At 37.3% G+C, this 13,670-nt stretch overlaps 1 protein-coding gene across 1 annotated transcript in view; it reads right to left on the minus strand.

Annotated features, from left to right (window-relative positions):
* Window positions 1-4,336: 4,336 nt before the first annotated feature.
* Window positions 4,337-13,670, minus strand: part of Nup98-96 (nuclear pore complex protein Nup98-96) — a 474,154-nt gene continuing 464,820 nt past the window's right edge. The window contains exons 28-29 of the mRNA XM_067143470.2: window positions 6,568-6,811; window positions 4,337-5,191 (exon numbers count right to left, since the gene is read on the minus strand). Of these exons, the coding sequence (XP_066999571.1) occupies window positions 4,996-5,191; window positions 6,568-6,811 (440 nt within the window). The 3' untranslated portion in view covers window positions 4,337-4,995. The remainder of the gene's footprint in view (window positions 5,192-6,567; window positions 6,812-13,670) is intronic.

The following is a 13,670-nucleotide window of genomic DNA, read 5'->3' on the forward strand; positions in this document are numbered from 1 at the left end:
CAACACCTTTATGAACATATTTTCAACATTTTGAGCACACCACTAACCCCCATCAGAAAGGAACGTGCTAAGATTTGGTCAAAAACAATTTCTAACAAAAGTTTGAGAAACCTATCATAAAATAACATGTAACTCAAACTGAAATAGCAATTCAGAAAATACCTTCTCAGAAAAGGGGAGCCATCAGATATTTAGTTACAAAATGCAATTGAAAAAAAAAAAAAAAAAAAAAAAAAACTGGTTATGAAATTAAAAGAATGCTGTACAAACCAAAATACAGTATCTAAATTAAAATTTAAAACAACAAATCCAATCAAAAAACAAGCAGATAAAGGTTATGTCAAAATTATAATGAATAATTACATTAAAAACTACCGAATTTTTGGAAACTAATAATGTAAAAGAAATAAAAAAATACCCCACTAAAAACTAAAAAAACACTATGATTTAAAGAAAAAATTAAGTCCTATGAATTCACGATGCTCCACTTTAAATCCATAAAGGAAATCATTCTATTAGACATATTGCCACTTGTCTCAAGTCCAACATTGAAGACTTCAACACCGCTACTTAAATTTTTACAGAAACATATTACGGAAAATACCGTAAACGATCAATTAATACATTAGAGGCTTTTACTAAAGTGCAGTCAAAAGAAATTTATAAGGACACTGCATTAGTATCGTACGATGTTACAAACATACTCGAACATTATAATAAAACAAACCAAGTTCATAGGAAAACAAAAAAGTCAAATGGAGATAAATAAAACCGTAAGTTCATTCAATTAATCTTGCAAAAATAATTATTTCACTTTTAATGGGAAATTTTACCAACAAGACACAGAATATCCAATTGGAGGACCTCTTTCAACTTTTTCAGCTGGTATTTCTCAGCAAACTTGAGAATTTAATTCTGAATACCTACCACAAAGATGTTAGATTCTGGGCTCTATATGTTGACCACAGTATTTGTATTGAATGGAGACCTGACTACTTCCCAGAATTTTTGGATTGTATAAATTCACTAGACAAATATAAGTTTACCATGAAAAAAAAAAAAAAAAAGAGAGCAACAAATTAATTTTTTTAGACCTTACTTTATCAAAGAATGAAAATGGTACAAGAAAAAAGAAGTAATAAAAAAGAATAAATTAATAAACAATATGTATCATTTACATCTTTTGGAAACAAAACTTACCGAATTTCTAATATTTTAAAGAAATTTAATATAAATGTAACTTTTAGAACTAACAACAAAGTATCATAGAACAATTAAAACTCTATTATATTAAATTAAAAGGGATACTTTACAGTGACTATGCTCACATGAAGCGAATGTAATAAAATTGAAATAAAATTTACATGGGAAGGACTGGCTAGACATCAGCTCAGCAATATTCAAAACATTCCAAGGCCATTCAAATACAGGTACAATAAATATTCTGCATATGCAGATCACATTTATAATATTCATAACTTAAATGGAATCGAGAAAGGTATGGAAATAACTTTCAAAGGTAATTATGCATTAGAACTACACATGTAAAAAATATGGAATTTTTTTTGCCCACGAAAAAGATCCTGAAAAGCTGTTAAATAAATCAATTGCTGAAAATATGCTATTTAAAAATCTAACAAGATATTTGAATCACAAACCATTTACAAACAAAAGACACCAAAGTGAACACAACACAAGAGAAACACCTGACTCTCAATAACATGTTGCATGTCCAACCAGTCTTACTATTTTCAGGTATGTTGTATCCTAATTTAAAGAAATAATTTTTTTACTGATGATGGAATTTAATTTCGAAAAACCAGTTCTAACAAAGGAATGTGATTTCTGGTGATATAGACTGCATTTTTAATACTTAATTGTATGGTACATTAGGTCAACTAAATAATAATACTGTTCTTTACAACCACTGGGCTAGGTGAAGATGCATATTAATTCTACAGATTGCTGTAACCTTTGTAAGTAAATCTGCACCGTGGTACTGAGTACCAATAAATTAAACAAAAAATTGTTATGTGAGGCATATCACCTCATTGTGTCTAATCTATTGAACATCAAATGAAGTTTACACTTGTTTACACTAGTGTTTGTAAAATTGTTACTTTTTAAGCCAAAGAAAAAGATCCACTTACTATTTTAATAAGCAACTTTTTAATGTTTGGTTTGATTGGGTCAGTTATATGAAGGTGTATTGTCTTATATGTGATGTTTTTGAAACTAATTTAAAGTGTGTCAGCTGAGGATGACCCCATAGGGGTCGAAACTGGTACTGAATTCACTGCATTATAGTAAATAAATATTGTATTAATAAGGTGGAGGTAACTAGCTATATACCCGCTTGCTTTATTTTTTCAATGTTTGTCACAATTAATTTTGAAGGCATAAGAATTCCTCTATTGTAGTGCTACCAAACTTCAATAAAGCTATTTTGGAATTAACATGGTCTACAGACTGTTTACGTCGTTTCTTTAGTACATAACTGTCAACATCAGAAACTCCCTTTGTTGTCTAAATATTCAAACCTGTTGAAAATAACAGGCAAGTTCAGCAATACAAGGAGCACAATTTCCTTCAGCCACACAGCCATGTATCATTTCTGTACCAGGAATCATTAAAACGACACATTTTGCTCGTTCTTTCTATTGCCATACTGATATATCGGGAGTCTTCCATTGTATATGATTTGTATCTTAAAAGCAAGAGTTCGGCTAGAGAATGAATGTGTTAAAAGTCCTCAATAACACAGCTGCACTTGTCCTCCTTAATTACTGATTCTCCCTTTAGCAACAACAAAGCCGTTGAAGGCACATAATAATCACCATTGAACACTGCATTGGATTACTGTTAAGTTAGCCTCTTGACTGGGGCAAACACATGAGCCTAGTAGCCAGCATGGTCAGCTCTGTGCAGTGTTTCCGAGCGCGTTGAATGCGCAAGCGCACGCCGACTAAATCCAAGCTCCTCATGTTTGCCTCTGCGAAACTGCAAACAGAGCGTACAGTCGGCATATCTTCATCATTCGACAGATGCGAAACTTTCGTTACTTAAAGTGGTATTTATGCATGAGAGAATTAGGCTTTATTGTTGTTGTATTATACAGTATTAAATAAACAATTTATATGCCGTAATAGCCATATTTGTTAATCTGTTGTTTTAGATGGTCAGCCCAGCTAACACAGCAAACAAAGACCCACCGCGCCTGCTAAAATGCTTCACGATATGCTGTCTATGAGAGACTGCATGAAAATATATACATATATACCTTAATTGTCTGTCTACATGCAGATAGATGTATATACCTGTCTTGAATTGCCGTTGTTTTGTGTAGACGGCCTGTGCGATACCAATCTGCTACTGAATGAGAGTCCTACGAACATTTTACACAACTTGGGGACAATCCTTTGATTCACATGAACAATTTTGGCAACGTCAACTTGTCTCATGTTCTGTTGCATAACAATCTATCAAACACAAGCCATCATGTGATGCTGACGACATCTGGCTTGTGTTTGATAGACTAGAGGACATCAGACTTAGACAAGAAATCATTACAATTTGCTTTTCGTCACACCGACACAGATAGGTCTTACGCAACAATGGTAGAGGAAAGGGCTATGAGTGTGAAGGAAGCGGCCATGGCCTTAATTAAGGTACAGCTCCAGCATTTGCTTGGTGTGAAAACGGGAAACCACGGAAAACCATCTTGGATAAGAGATCAATGGTCCAGAACGTTGTTAAATGATGAAATGCAAATTTGTTTACACCCTGATAACTCTCTGGGGCATGTGGAGGGCAAGGGCAGAATGTTACAATGAATCATCTCAGCAGAACGTTACCAACAGCTTGGATATTCAGCACTACTCTGGGCCACCCTGCACCACGGTTCACATTAAAGGAAACATGTACGAACACAGCATTCCCTAACCCAAAGTAAGTGGTTTTGCAGAACAGAATCTGTTATACGCTTAACTTTTTTTGACGAGTGTTTAATATGCTTACGAAAATTTTAAAAATTTACTGATACATACAGGGTTTCTATACACCTGTATTGCCTAGTAAGGGTAGATTATTTTTAAGACTGATCGACTTTTTTCTCCTAATACACTTGCTAAGTCTGTATTCCCTAAGGGTAAATACTGGTAAAACATTAGGTTAACATATTTGTACAGAACACTGGGAGCAGGGAAAGTAAACAATGATAGAACTAATATTTACAGAACTGATAAATAAGTCACTTAGGATCAGGTTGTGATTAAACAGACATTGTACATAGATAAAGTATTTCATGATTAGGCAATGTACCATGCTTACTAGTTCCAGAGTGAGCTGTCAGCTATATAAAAATGGCATTTAACAACAAAATTTGTATAAAAATCACATGAAATTTCACATAATTAGTCGCCATGGAGAGCAATAAAAAAATAGAAAAGAATGATAACTAACCCTTCAACAGGTCTGAATTATGCTATATACAATGTTCAGAAGACTACTCAACTGAGGACCTTAGCAGATAGTTCAAATGTCATCCTTGCTCAAATACTGTTTCTGCACAAAAGAAATAAAATTGAAACCTCTTGATTGACCTGTTATTCATGTACAAATTAAAACACTACATTGCACACTCACTGAACAGCGGCCAAGAGTTAGTTAACACCTTGCAAATACAATCTGAACACATTTCATGCAGTCAACTTACGTAGCTCATGAAACTCTTGTTTAAACCAAAATATCGAACAATGATCATTTCAGCTCAAGTTACAAGACTGACCATTATTCCAACAGCACCTCATGAGTAGTCTCAACACACATCACAATAACTTTTGCTCCTTATTTCCATCTTGATCTCAAGAAATTGGATTGATATGATGATTGTTTTCTTATCAGTATAAGCCATTCAAACCAAACAATATGCAGATATGGCAAGGAACAATTTGGTGATACAGACTTCAACACAAGCCAGCAGTACAACTACAACCTTCAATGTGATATAAGCTCTTCTACTACAGATTCAACAATTAAATTAAGTTCATCTCGAACACGGTCTTCAGGCAAAGGCAGTTGTGTCACAAGACGTGTAAGTAAATGAGCTGGAATTTCCTCTTTCCCATTCTGTAGCTTTGAAACAGTTCGTACCAAATAAGTTGTACGGACAGCAATTTCAGATTGACAAAGTCTGCAATAAAGAAAAACCACTCGTTAAAAACAAAAATTATGTTTAAAAAACTACATTCCATTAAAATTTATAGCTAACTCATTAAAGGACGGTTTGTACAGTTACTAAAAAAAGAGGAATGAGTGCATATTATGTTTCCTGCATTTAATATTCAATCAGACTTAATTATTACCAAAATAATATTCATTTCACAAGTTAGAAAAGTGTACCCACAAGGAACTTATACAATAACATGTACTAGTTTTTCTTTTGAGCAACTGTACATTTAAAGAAACTACGTTCAAGAAAATTCTATCATACCTTTAAGTACACATAATATCTTTTAAATATAAATACTCATGTATTAGTTATCACACAGCAATTTAAAGTGTGAATTCTAGGGGTGGTGACAATTGTTTTATGGACAAAACAGCACGATTATCAGCCTTGCTTAAGAATGAAGAGGAGAGGATGCAATGTTAGTTGCCTGTCAAAATGGAATCCACATACACTTGAAACTTCAGAGCATCAAGATAGATCGATGCAAGATGTGACAAACAGGCAAAAAGAGGCTATTGTGTTTCCCGTGGGCACACAGTGAATGAAGCAATTTCTGAATAAATATGGAGAAGGGAACTGTATGAAATTAACTTTTGTAGTCTAGTTACATGCAAGAGGCCACTGCTAACTGTGTAGCATAACGCTGGGCTCGAGAACAAACACTGGACTATAGTGGACTAGAAACCTGAAGTGTGGTTCCATGAGTCACAATTTTTAAAATAATGATGCGGAGTGTAGAGTGCACCAAAGATACAATGGTCCAATGGTTAGCCAGGCACAAGATGGTGTGAACTGATATTAGGTACGCTCTCAACGGGGCGACTAATTTTTGTCCCTGGCACTTACAAAAACCGTAACAGAATTATCCACAAGTGAAGTTAAGCTTTGATAATAAAACTAGTCCAATTCCTGACCCTGCAATAAGAGAATGCAAACTTTGCAAGCAGAAAGAACGCTAAATGGAGAGATTTTTGAAGTTTTTATTTTTGTAGAGGAAACAGAATTGTTTTAATGTGAAACATGAGGAAAATCATTGAGTATGAGCCATTTTGTTGCCAAACAACATCTGGTACTACCCTCGACCACTGCATCCTCTTAACAGCTTCGATCCACTGTGTATTCTTTCACTGGCGGTTAAAATTCTTTGAGTCTTCATGGTTGGCCATGGTCAAAATTCACTATATTGCCTATAGCACCTTTATGCATATAGATGTCAGTTTAATACTTGATAAAAATAACTTTAGATTAAAACATGGTTTCACAATACTGTTAATTGGCGTGTAAAGATATTTAACAGTAGTTCGGGCAAGTCGCTAATAGGAAAGGGGAGTACTTGCCTATGCCTTGCAGTAGGACATGGAAGCATTCTGATCCTTGAACAAAGACTGCTAAGTTGTGGCTGTAGTTTTTCCAGCTGGTAACCACTAACTAGGTTAGGATTAGCTTTCAACTTGTCAATTTCTTCAATAATCTGAATATAGTCCCACAGTATTTGTCCTCCATTATTCCAGTCCGATACTGTGTTCTCTGGATCTTCTTCTACCAATGGCTTTAGGAGACATTTAAGGTACTTGTAGTTCTCTGGAAAACAAAGACAATATTTTTACAATAATGTTTAAAAGGCATTTGAAAAAAAAAGTATTTATCACTGTATGGTTTGTATAGTTATTACTAGTCTCACAGAGCCATTATTTTGAATATCAGAATATTTTAAGTAAAATTTTCAATGTTGAAGTTACTTATCTTACAGCACATTTCATACTGTATCAAAGGCATTGGAAATAATCAATACAATACAGTACAGTACAGAAAACACTAAACTATTTAATGACAAAATAAATTACTGGATTTCATTATAGTAAGAAATCAACAAGCTCAACATCACTACTAAGAAACCTCTTCAAAAGACAGTTATTTTGCAGGATGTAGAATAGGAGCTCTGAAATCAGCCAACAACGCTACCAACTTTACCAATAGCAAGGACATCTTTGAGTGCTGGAATCAACACTTCTCCACTCTTTTCAATTTTAATTCTACTGCAGCTGAGAACTTCCTCTGTAATGTGCCACAACAATCCCCACACCCATGGAGGGCACTGCCACCATCGTACCTGAAATCCCATAAGGCTCTCAACAAACAAACTCAGAACAGCACCTGGACCACACAGCACTGCAATAAAGTAGATTCAATGTGGAGGCAAGGCTCTTCACACAAATCCTTTTAATCTGGGAAAACTCAGCAAGTACCTGGGGACTTCAGAACGTGATACTGTCAAGATATTCAAGAAAGGTGATCAGAGTGTATGTGGCAACTATTGTGGTATAACTCTTCTGTCATTGGCTGACAAGTTTCTTGGAGAGATTCTACTTAGCTGTCTTCAGGTTGTGTTGGAGCAGATTCATCTTGTCTCAAGTGTGGTTTCCATGTCTCAAGGGGCACAAATGACAATCTACACGTGACAACTCCTAGAAAATTGTAGAGAACAACAACCTCTTGATTTAGTATTTTACGATCTGGAAAAGGCCTTTGATTCCATCCTGAGACCAGCTATGTGGGCAGTATTGAGACTTTATGTTACCCTGAATGCTTTGCCTGGCCTGGCTTGAACACACTGTAATGGTATGTCTGGTCAGTTTCTCCATCAGAAAGACATCTCTGATACTTTCACTATCACACATGGATTGAAGCTAGGCTGTGTACTTGCCCCAGTGATCTTTGCTCTGTTCATACTATGCTTTGTTTTGAGAATTTACCAGCATCTCTTGCACTGAGTTAAGGTAAAGTCATTACGGAAGTCTTTTCAACTTGAACACTTTGTTCATATCACTTGAGTTCTGTGACCAGGATTAAATGAACTGCAGTATGCTGATGACACTACACCACCTTCTCTTATACTTGAGGAACTGCAATAGTCAGACAATAGTTTCACAGGTGCAAGTTTGGTCTCGCCAGCAGTGTACAAAACAATCAAGATTTCTATCCACCTACCCCACGGACTAGTCTTGGAGGGTTCAATGTCTCTGTCTCAGATTTTACTCTAGGACTGGTACAACATTTTTCATACTGTGGAAACATCTTGTCTGAACAATGTACCTCAGAAGAAGATATGGAAAATAGACTCCGTGCTTCCCACTTGACATTTGATCGGCTATCCGATCACAGTTCATACCAAACTCATGGTGTATGAAGCAGTTGTCATCTCAGTATTACTCTATGGATGTGAAACATGGACCCTGAACAGCTGTGATATCAAGAAATACAAGAGTATTCATCAACAGAAACTTTGTTCCATTTTTTATCAACTGGGAAAACCATGTCTCCATTCTTGCAGTTTTTGAAAAAGTGCACATGAACAGCACAGAACCCTCTATCATTGGCCATGAGCATCGGTGGACTAGGTATGTCTGTCATATGAGCAACACTAGGTTACCTGGCCAACTCGTGCATAACTTTTCTCGGTCACGTGACCCCAGAGTGGCTCACTGAAGTGTTGTAAAGACCAGCAAAACTGTGAACATCAAGAATATAAACTCTCAAACCTGGAAAACACTTGCCAAGGATTGATAGCTTTTACACCATGCCATCTCTACTGCTGTTGAACTATCTGAGCAAGAGAATCTCAAGCATGAAGAGTGTAAATGACAGAAATATATAATCCATCAGTCTCGTCCTCTCCCATCTATCGAGTTCAAACTGTGTGAACACCAGATTCATGGTAGAATTGGCCAGTTCAGTCATTGCAAGTACAAGAACAAACATCATTGAGTGTAAATGACCTGTAAGCAGGAGAAATTGTATACTCAGAAATGAGTAGCATCTAACATGTATTTACAGGGTGTATGAACGGAGCTTCATGCGCGCAGTTAGGAGGGGACGAGGAGGCAAAGCGCAGGATGCGCGTTACAAGCTACATGCAGTGTAAGTTGCGAGCTTGAAGCCATGAATCCGGTCTGCTTGATTGTTGTGTTCTGGGTCAAGCAATGAGCTAGAATACCATAGAGAGGCAGAAGCTAATTGAATGGATGTCCACCATGTTTTCAGTTGTTACACAAGCAAGGGGGCTGGTTCACAAATAGTTAAAAATGTTGAAAATACAATCTCCATGTCACCTGATCATATAATGTTATTCTAGCCCGTTGGGGTCAAGCATTATGTCAGGCACCATGGAAGCCCAGTTCATCAAGGAAGTTGAGAAGAGAGACATTTTGTACAGAAGTGAAACATGGAAATTTTGTTTCTAAGAATAGGCATATTGCTTGGACATGCTATAAAAAGTATCGTGCTTACTAATGGCAGATCTTTTGCTGCTACGAATAGGGGTGAACCAGTTATTTTCTTGATTTGCTGTGCCTCCATCATAGTGCAGTGTAATAATAGTAGAAAACCATATCTTCATCACTTGATGTACTGGACATGATCAAGAATACGGAACAAAAAACATACACACACCCACCCTCATCTCTTCCCATGTTGTGTCGCTCCATTGGCGGATGCACGCTGTAAAAGTAGCATGCCTGTAGCCTATCTTCATACAGCTAGCAATTCGCTCCTGTGTTGCGCAGCTTGCGTGAAGCTCCGTGTGCGGAATGCCTAACTGTAACCTCAGTCTTTCTATTGTAACTGTCTTTTTTTCAGATAAAGTATATTTGAGTAGGCTCAAATGTGCAACTGTGTCTAGATTTACAAATCTTCATTAATGAAAACATATGTTCACATAAATAAGTTGATCTAAATATATTTACAATATAAGCATTAAATGTGTACACTCTATGAAACCTCTCCGTGGAAACCTAACATAAAATTCAGTCAAACTGTTTGTGTTTGCAAACTTATCTTTCATTTCAATATCACACTGTAAGTCAATCAGTTCTAGCTGCAGTTCTGGTGCACTTCAAATGAGAAGGGAATACGGAACACCTGCAGATCCTTTTCTAACACCTGAATATCGTGAAACCTACTCTCATAGCGACATTAAAACCTGTTTATATTCTTCTAATGTTTTTTAAAATGTGATTCCATATTTTATTATATATTACACATTTTGCAGTGTTATTTTCTTGAAATATTAAATATGCTTCTTCCCAAGAAGGTTTGAAACTTGTGGGCGTCCATGGCCTACGCTGTGCTGAAATCTCTTCGATAGTAAATGCAACATTAACCAACTAGAGTTGAATGTCGTGTGGTGGAGGATAAAGATGGAAACACACTAGTGTCACCTCTCACGAGTTCACGCGTATCGTGTTGCAATCCAACATGTCCAGAAAGATGTGCTATACCTCTGCGCCACTGACCTGCAGTATGTACTACATCATGCACTTCCCCTACTTGCTCGCTAAGCTGTTCTCTTTCCTCGAGAGCAGGGAGCAAACTGGCTCCGAAGGCATTTCACTCTTGATTGACGATGCCTGGTCTAGAAGGAAGTTTGACATCCATAAAATTTCAGATCACTCCATTGCTGCTCAATTCCAGAATGCAGTCGCTGAGTGAATGACATCTAAATCTAACCCAAACATCACAAATGACATGGAGCACGAATGTTCTCCTTGGTTTAAAAAAAAAAAAGGAAGCAAGACTGGCTTGAGGACAACAGTACAGAAATTGTGAGCCTCATTGATTTCAAATGGGAAGCTCTTATAACCCTTCAGCAATAACAGTCCTCCAGACTGAAAAAAGCCCATTTTCAAGATCTCAGGCTCAAATAACAAAAATGAACAAATGCTGGAAACAGAAAGCTCAAGATCTTCAGAGATTATAAATGATGCTAGACACCTGCAAAACGTCTATGCAGAGAGTGTCTAGGGGCTGGTTTGAAATGTGAAGTGATGTCTCTGTGGTTTGGTTTGCTTTTAAAATCCATTATTATTATTATTATTATTATTATTATTATTATTATTATTATTATTATTATTATTATTATTATTATTGAGTGAACAAAGTAGGAATGCAATGTCTGGAACACCAACAAGACATAAGAATGACATGTAAGCCCCCTAAAAGTGTAACTGTGTCTCACCCATAGGGTGAAGTGATCCCCCGGCACTTCCACCTCCACCACCATCAAGACCACCGCCATATATGTGACACCATCTAAGTAACAAGGTCAGGGCCCCATGCGTGACAATTCTCTTTTCTTCTTCTTCCAGTCAAAGTAATCTTCGAAAGGAAAGTTACTACGTAAATTTTATGTATTGTTGGTAGACCCGACTAATACTCCTGGGATGTCAATGTTCTTATATGAAGAAAAAGAGCAAGTTATATTGATTTCTTACAAATCAAGATCTGATAAACTTGTAATTCTGCTTTCAACGATGCATGGAGGAAAAGTGATGAGATGACCTAGGAAAATGAGTGTTCTTAATTCACACACAGTTTTCACCCACCAGTACGAGACAATAAACGAGCTTCCTGCAAATGCTTCACTGGCTCTTGTTGAGCTGTGGCAAAAGCAGAGACTGATTGGGAAAGCTTTGTTGCAGCACACATTGAGGGTTGTGATGCCAAGGAGATGGAAGGGGAAAAGGTTCAAGCCCAGCAGCAACAGATGGGAGAAGGGAAGTACGGTCACTTATGCAACTGTAAGAAGCGGTGGACGACAACCATTTACTGTCTGATTTGTGCTAAGCCTGTTTGCGGAGACCACCAGAGAAAAAGGTGTCCAAACACCCAACTACGATCACATAGGACTGCCCAAGTGCTAACAGGAGTAAAATTAAATATCCCTCCTCTTCTTGAAGTCTTTCTTCACTACTTCTTTACCCTGTTCCTTTCACACATAGTTAACTTTGTGCTCGTCTCCCTCAGTACCATTGTTAACTAATTTTTTTGTGGCCTAGATGCCTCAAATGATACTAAAGTAATAATAAGTTATTTTGAATTAACCATTAATATTTTCACACAGTCAGTAACACCATAATTTTCATAGAATTTATATTTAGCAGGAGTTTCAGATTTATTATGATGCCTTCCCATTGGAGGAGAGATCCTCACTTGGACTATGTGCAAGTAGGGTAGCATCCTGTTTCATGAATTTACCAAGCTCAGAACATTTTAAGCAAGCCTCAGACCTATGGGAGTAATGGAGTGTTTCTCCCATTTGACAGGCGAGGGATTCCTTGGACACAACATGGCGAACGAAATGGAATTCGATGGGGAGCTATCAATATTAATGCGGCTTACGATAGAAAGAAAGAAAGAAAGTAGAACAGGCTGGGTCAGCTAAGAGGATGCATCTGGAGGTGCTAGGAGTAAGTGATATTCGGGTAAGGGGAGATAATGAGGAAGGGATAGGAGATTATAAAGCGTACTTGACGGGAGTTAAAAAGGGAAGGGCAGAGTCTGGGGTAGGGCTCTTTATCAGGAAAACCACTGCACGCAACATAGTTTGTGTTAGGCACGTGAATGAGCGAATGATTTGGGTAGATTTGTCAGCGGGAGGAATTAGGACTAGAATTGTCTCCGTGTATTCACCATGTGAGGGTGCAGATGAGGATGAAGTTGACAAGTTTTATGAAGCATTGAGTGACATCGTGGTCAGGGCCAACAGTAAGGATAGAATAGTGCTAATGGACGATTTCAATGCGACAGTTGGGAATAGAACTGAAGGATACAAAAAGGTTATCGGTAAATGTGGGGAAGATATGGAAGCTAATGGGAATGGGAAGTGTTTGCTGGACTTCTGTGCTAGTATGGGTTTAACAGTTACGAATACATTCTTCAAGCATAAGACTATTCACCGCTACACATGGGAGGCTAGGGGTACCAGATCCATAATACACTATATCTTAACCGACTTCGAATTCAGGAAATCTGTTAGGAATGTACGAGTTTTCCAGGGATTTTTTGATGATACAGACCACTATCTGATCTGTAGTGAACTAAGTATCTCTAGGCCTAAGGCAGAGAAAGTGAAATCTGTCTGCAAACGAATAAGGGTAGAAAATCTCCAGGACGAGGAAATTAGACAGAAGTACATGGATATGATTAGTGAGAAGTTTCGAACAGTAGACAGTAAGCAGGTTCAGGATATAGAAAGTGAATGGGTGGCATACAGGGATGCTGTAGTAGAAACAGCAAGGGAATGCCTAGGAACAACTGTGTGTAAAGATGGGAAAAGGCGAACATCTTGGTGGAATTATGAAGTGAGAGCAGCTTGTAAATGTAAAAATAAGGCTTATCAGAAATGGCTCCAAACAAGGGCCGAGGCAGACAGGGATTTGTACGTAGATGAAAGAAACAGAGCGGAAGAAATAGTTGTTGAATCCAAATAGAAGGCAGGGAAAAAGGAAATGAACAGTGTTTTGAGTAATTCAGGTGAACTCATAATAGATCTCAGGGAATCACTGGAGAGGTGGAGGGAATATTTTGAACTTCTTCTCAATGTAAAAGGAAATCATCCTGGTGGTGTTGGGAACAGCCAAGCTTATGGGGAGGAGGAAAATGA

This window comes from Anabrus simplex, chromosome 3, assembly GCF_040414725.1.
Source record: "Anabrus simplex isolate iqAnaSimp1 chromosome 3, ASM4041472v1, whole genome shotgun sequence".
In the NCBI taxonomy this organism is placed as follows: Eukaryota; Metazoa; Arthropoda; class Insecta; order Orthoptera; family Tettigoniidae; genus Anabrus; species Anabrus simplex.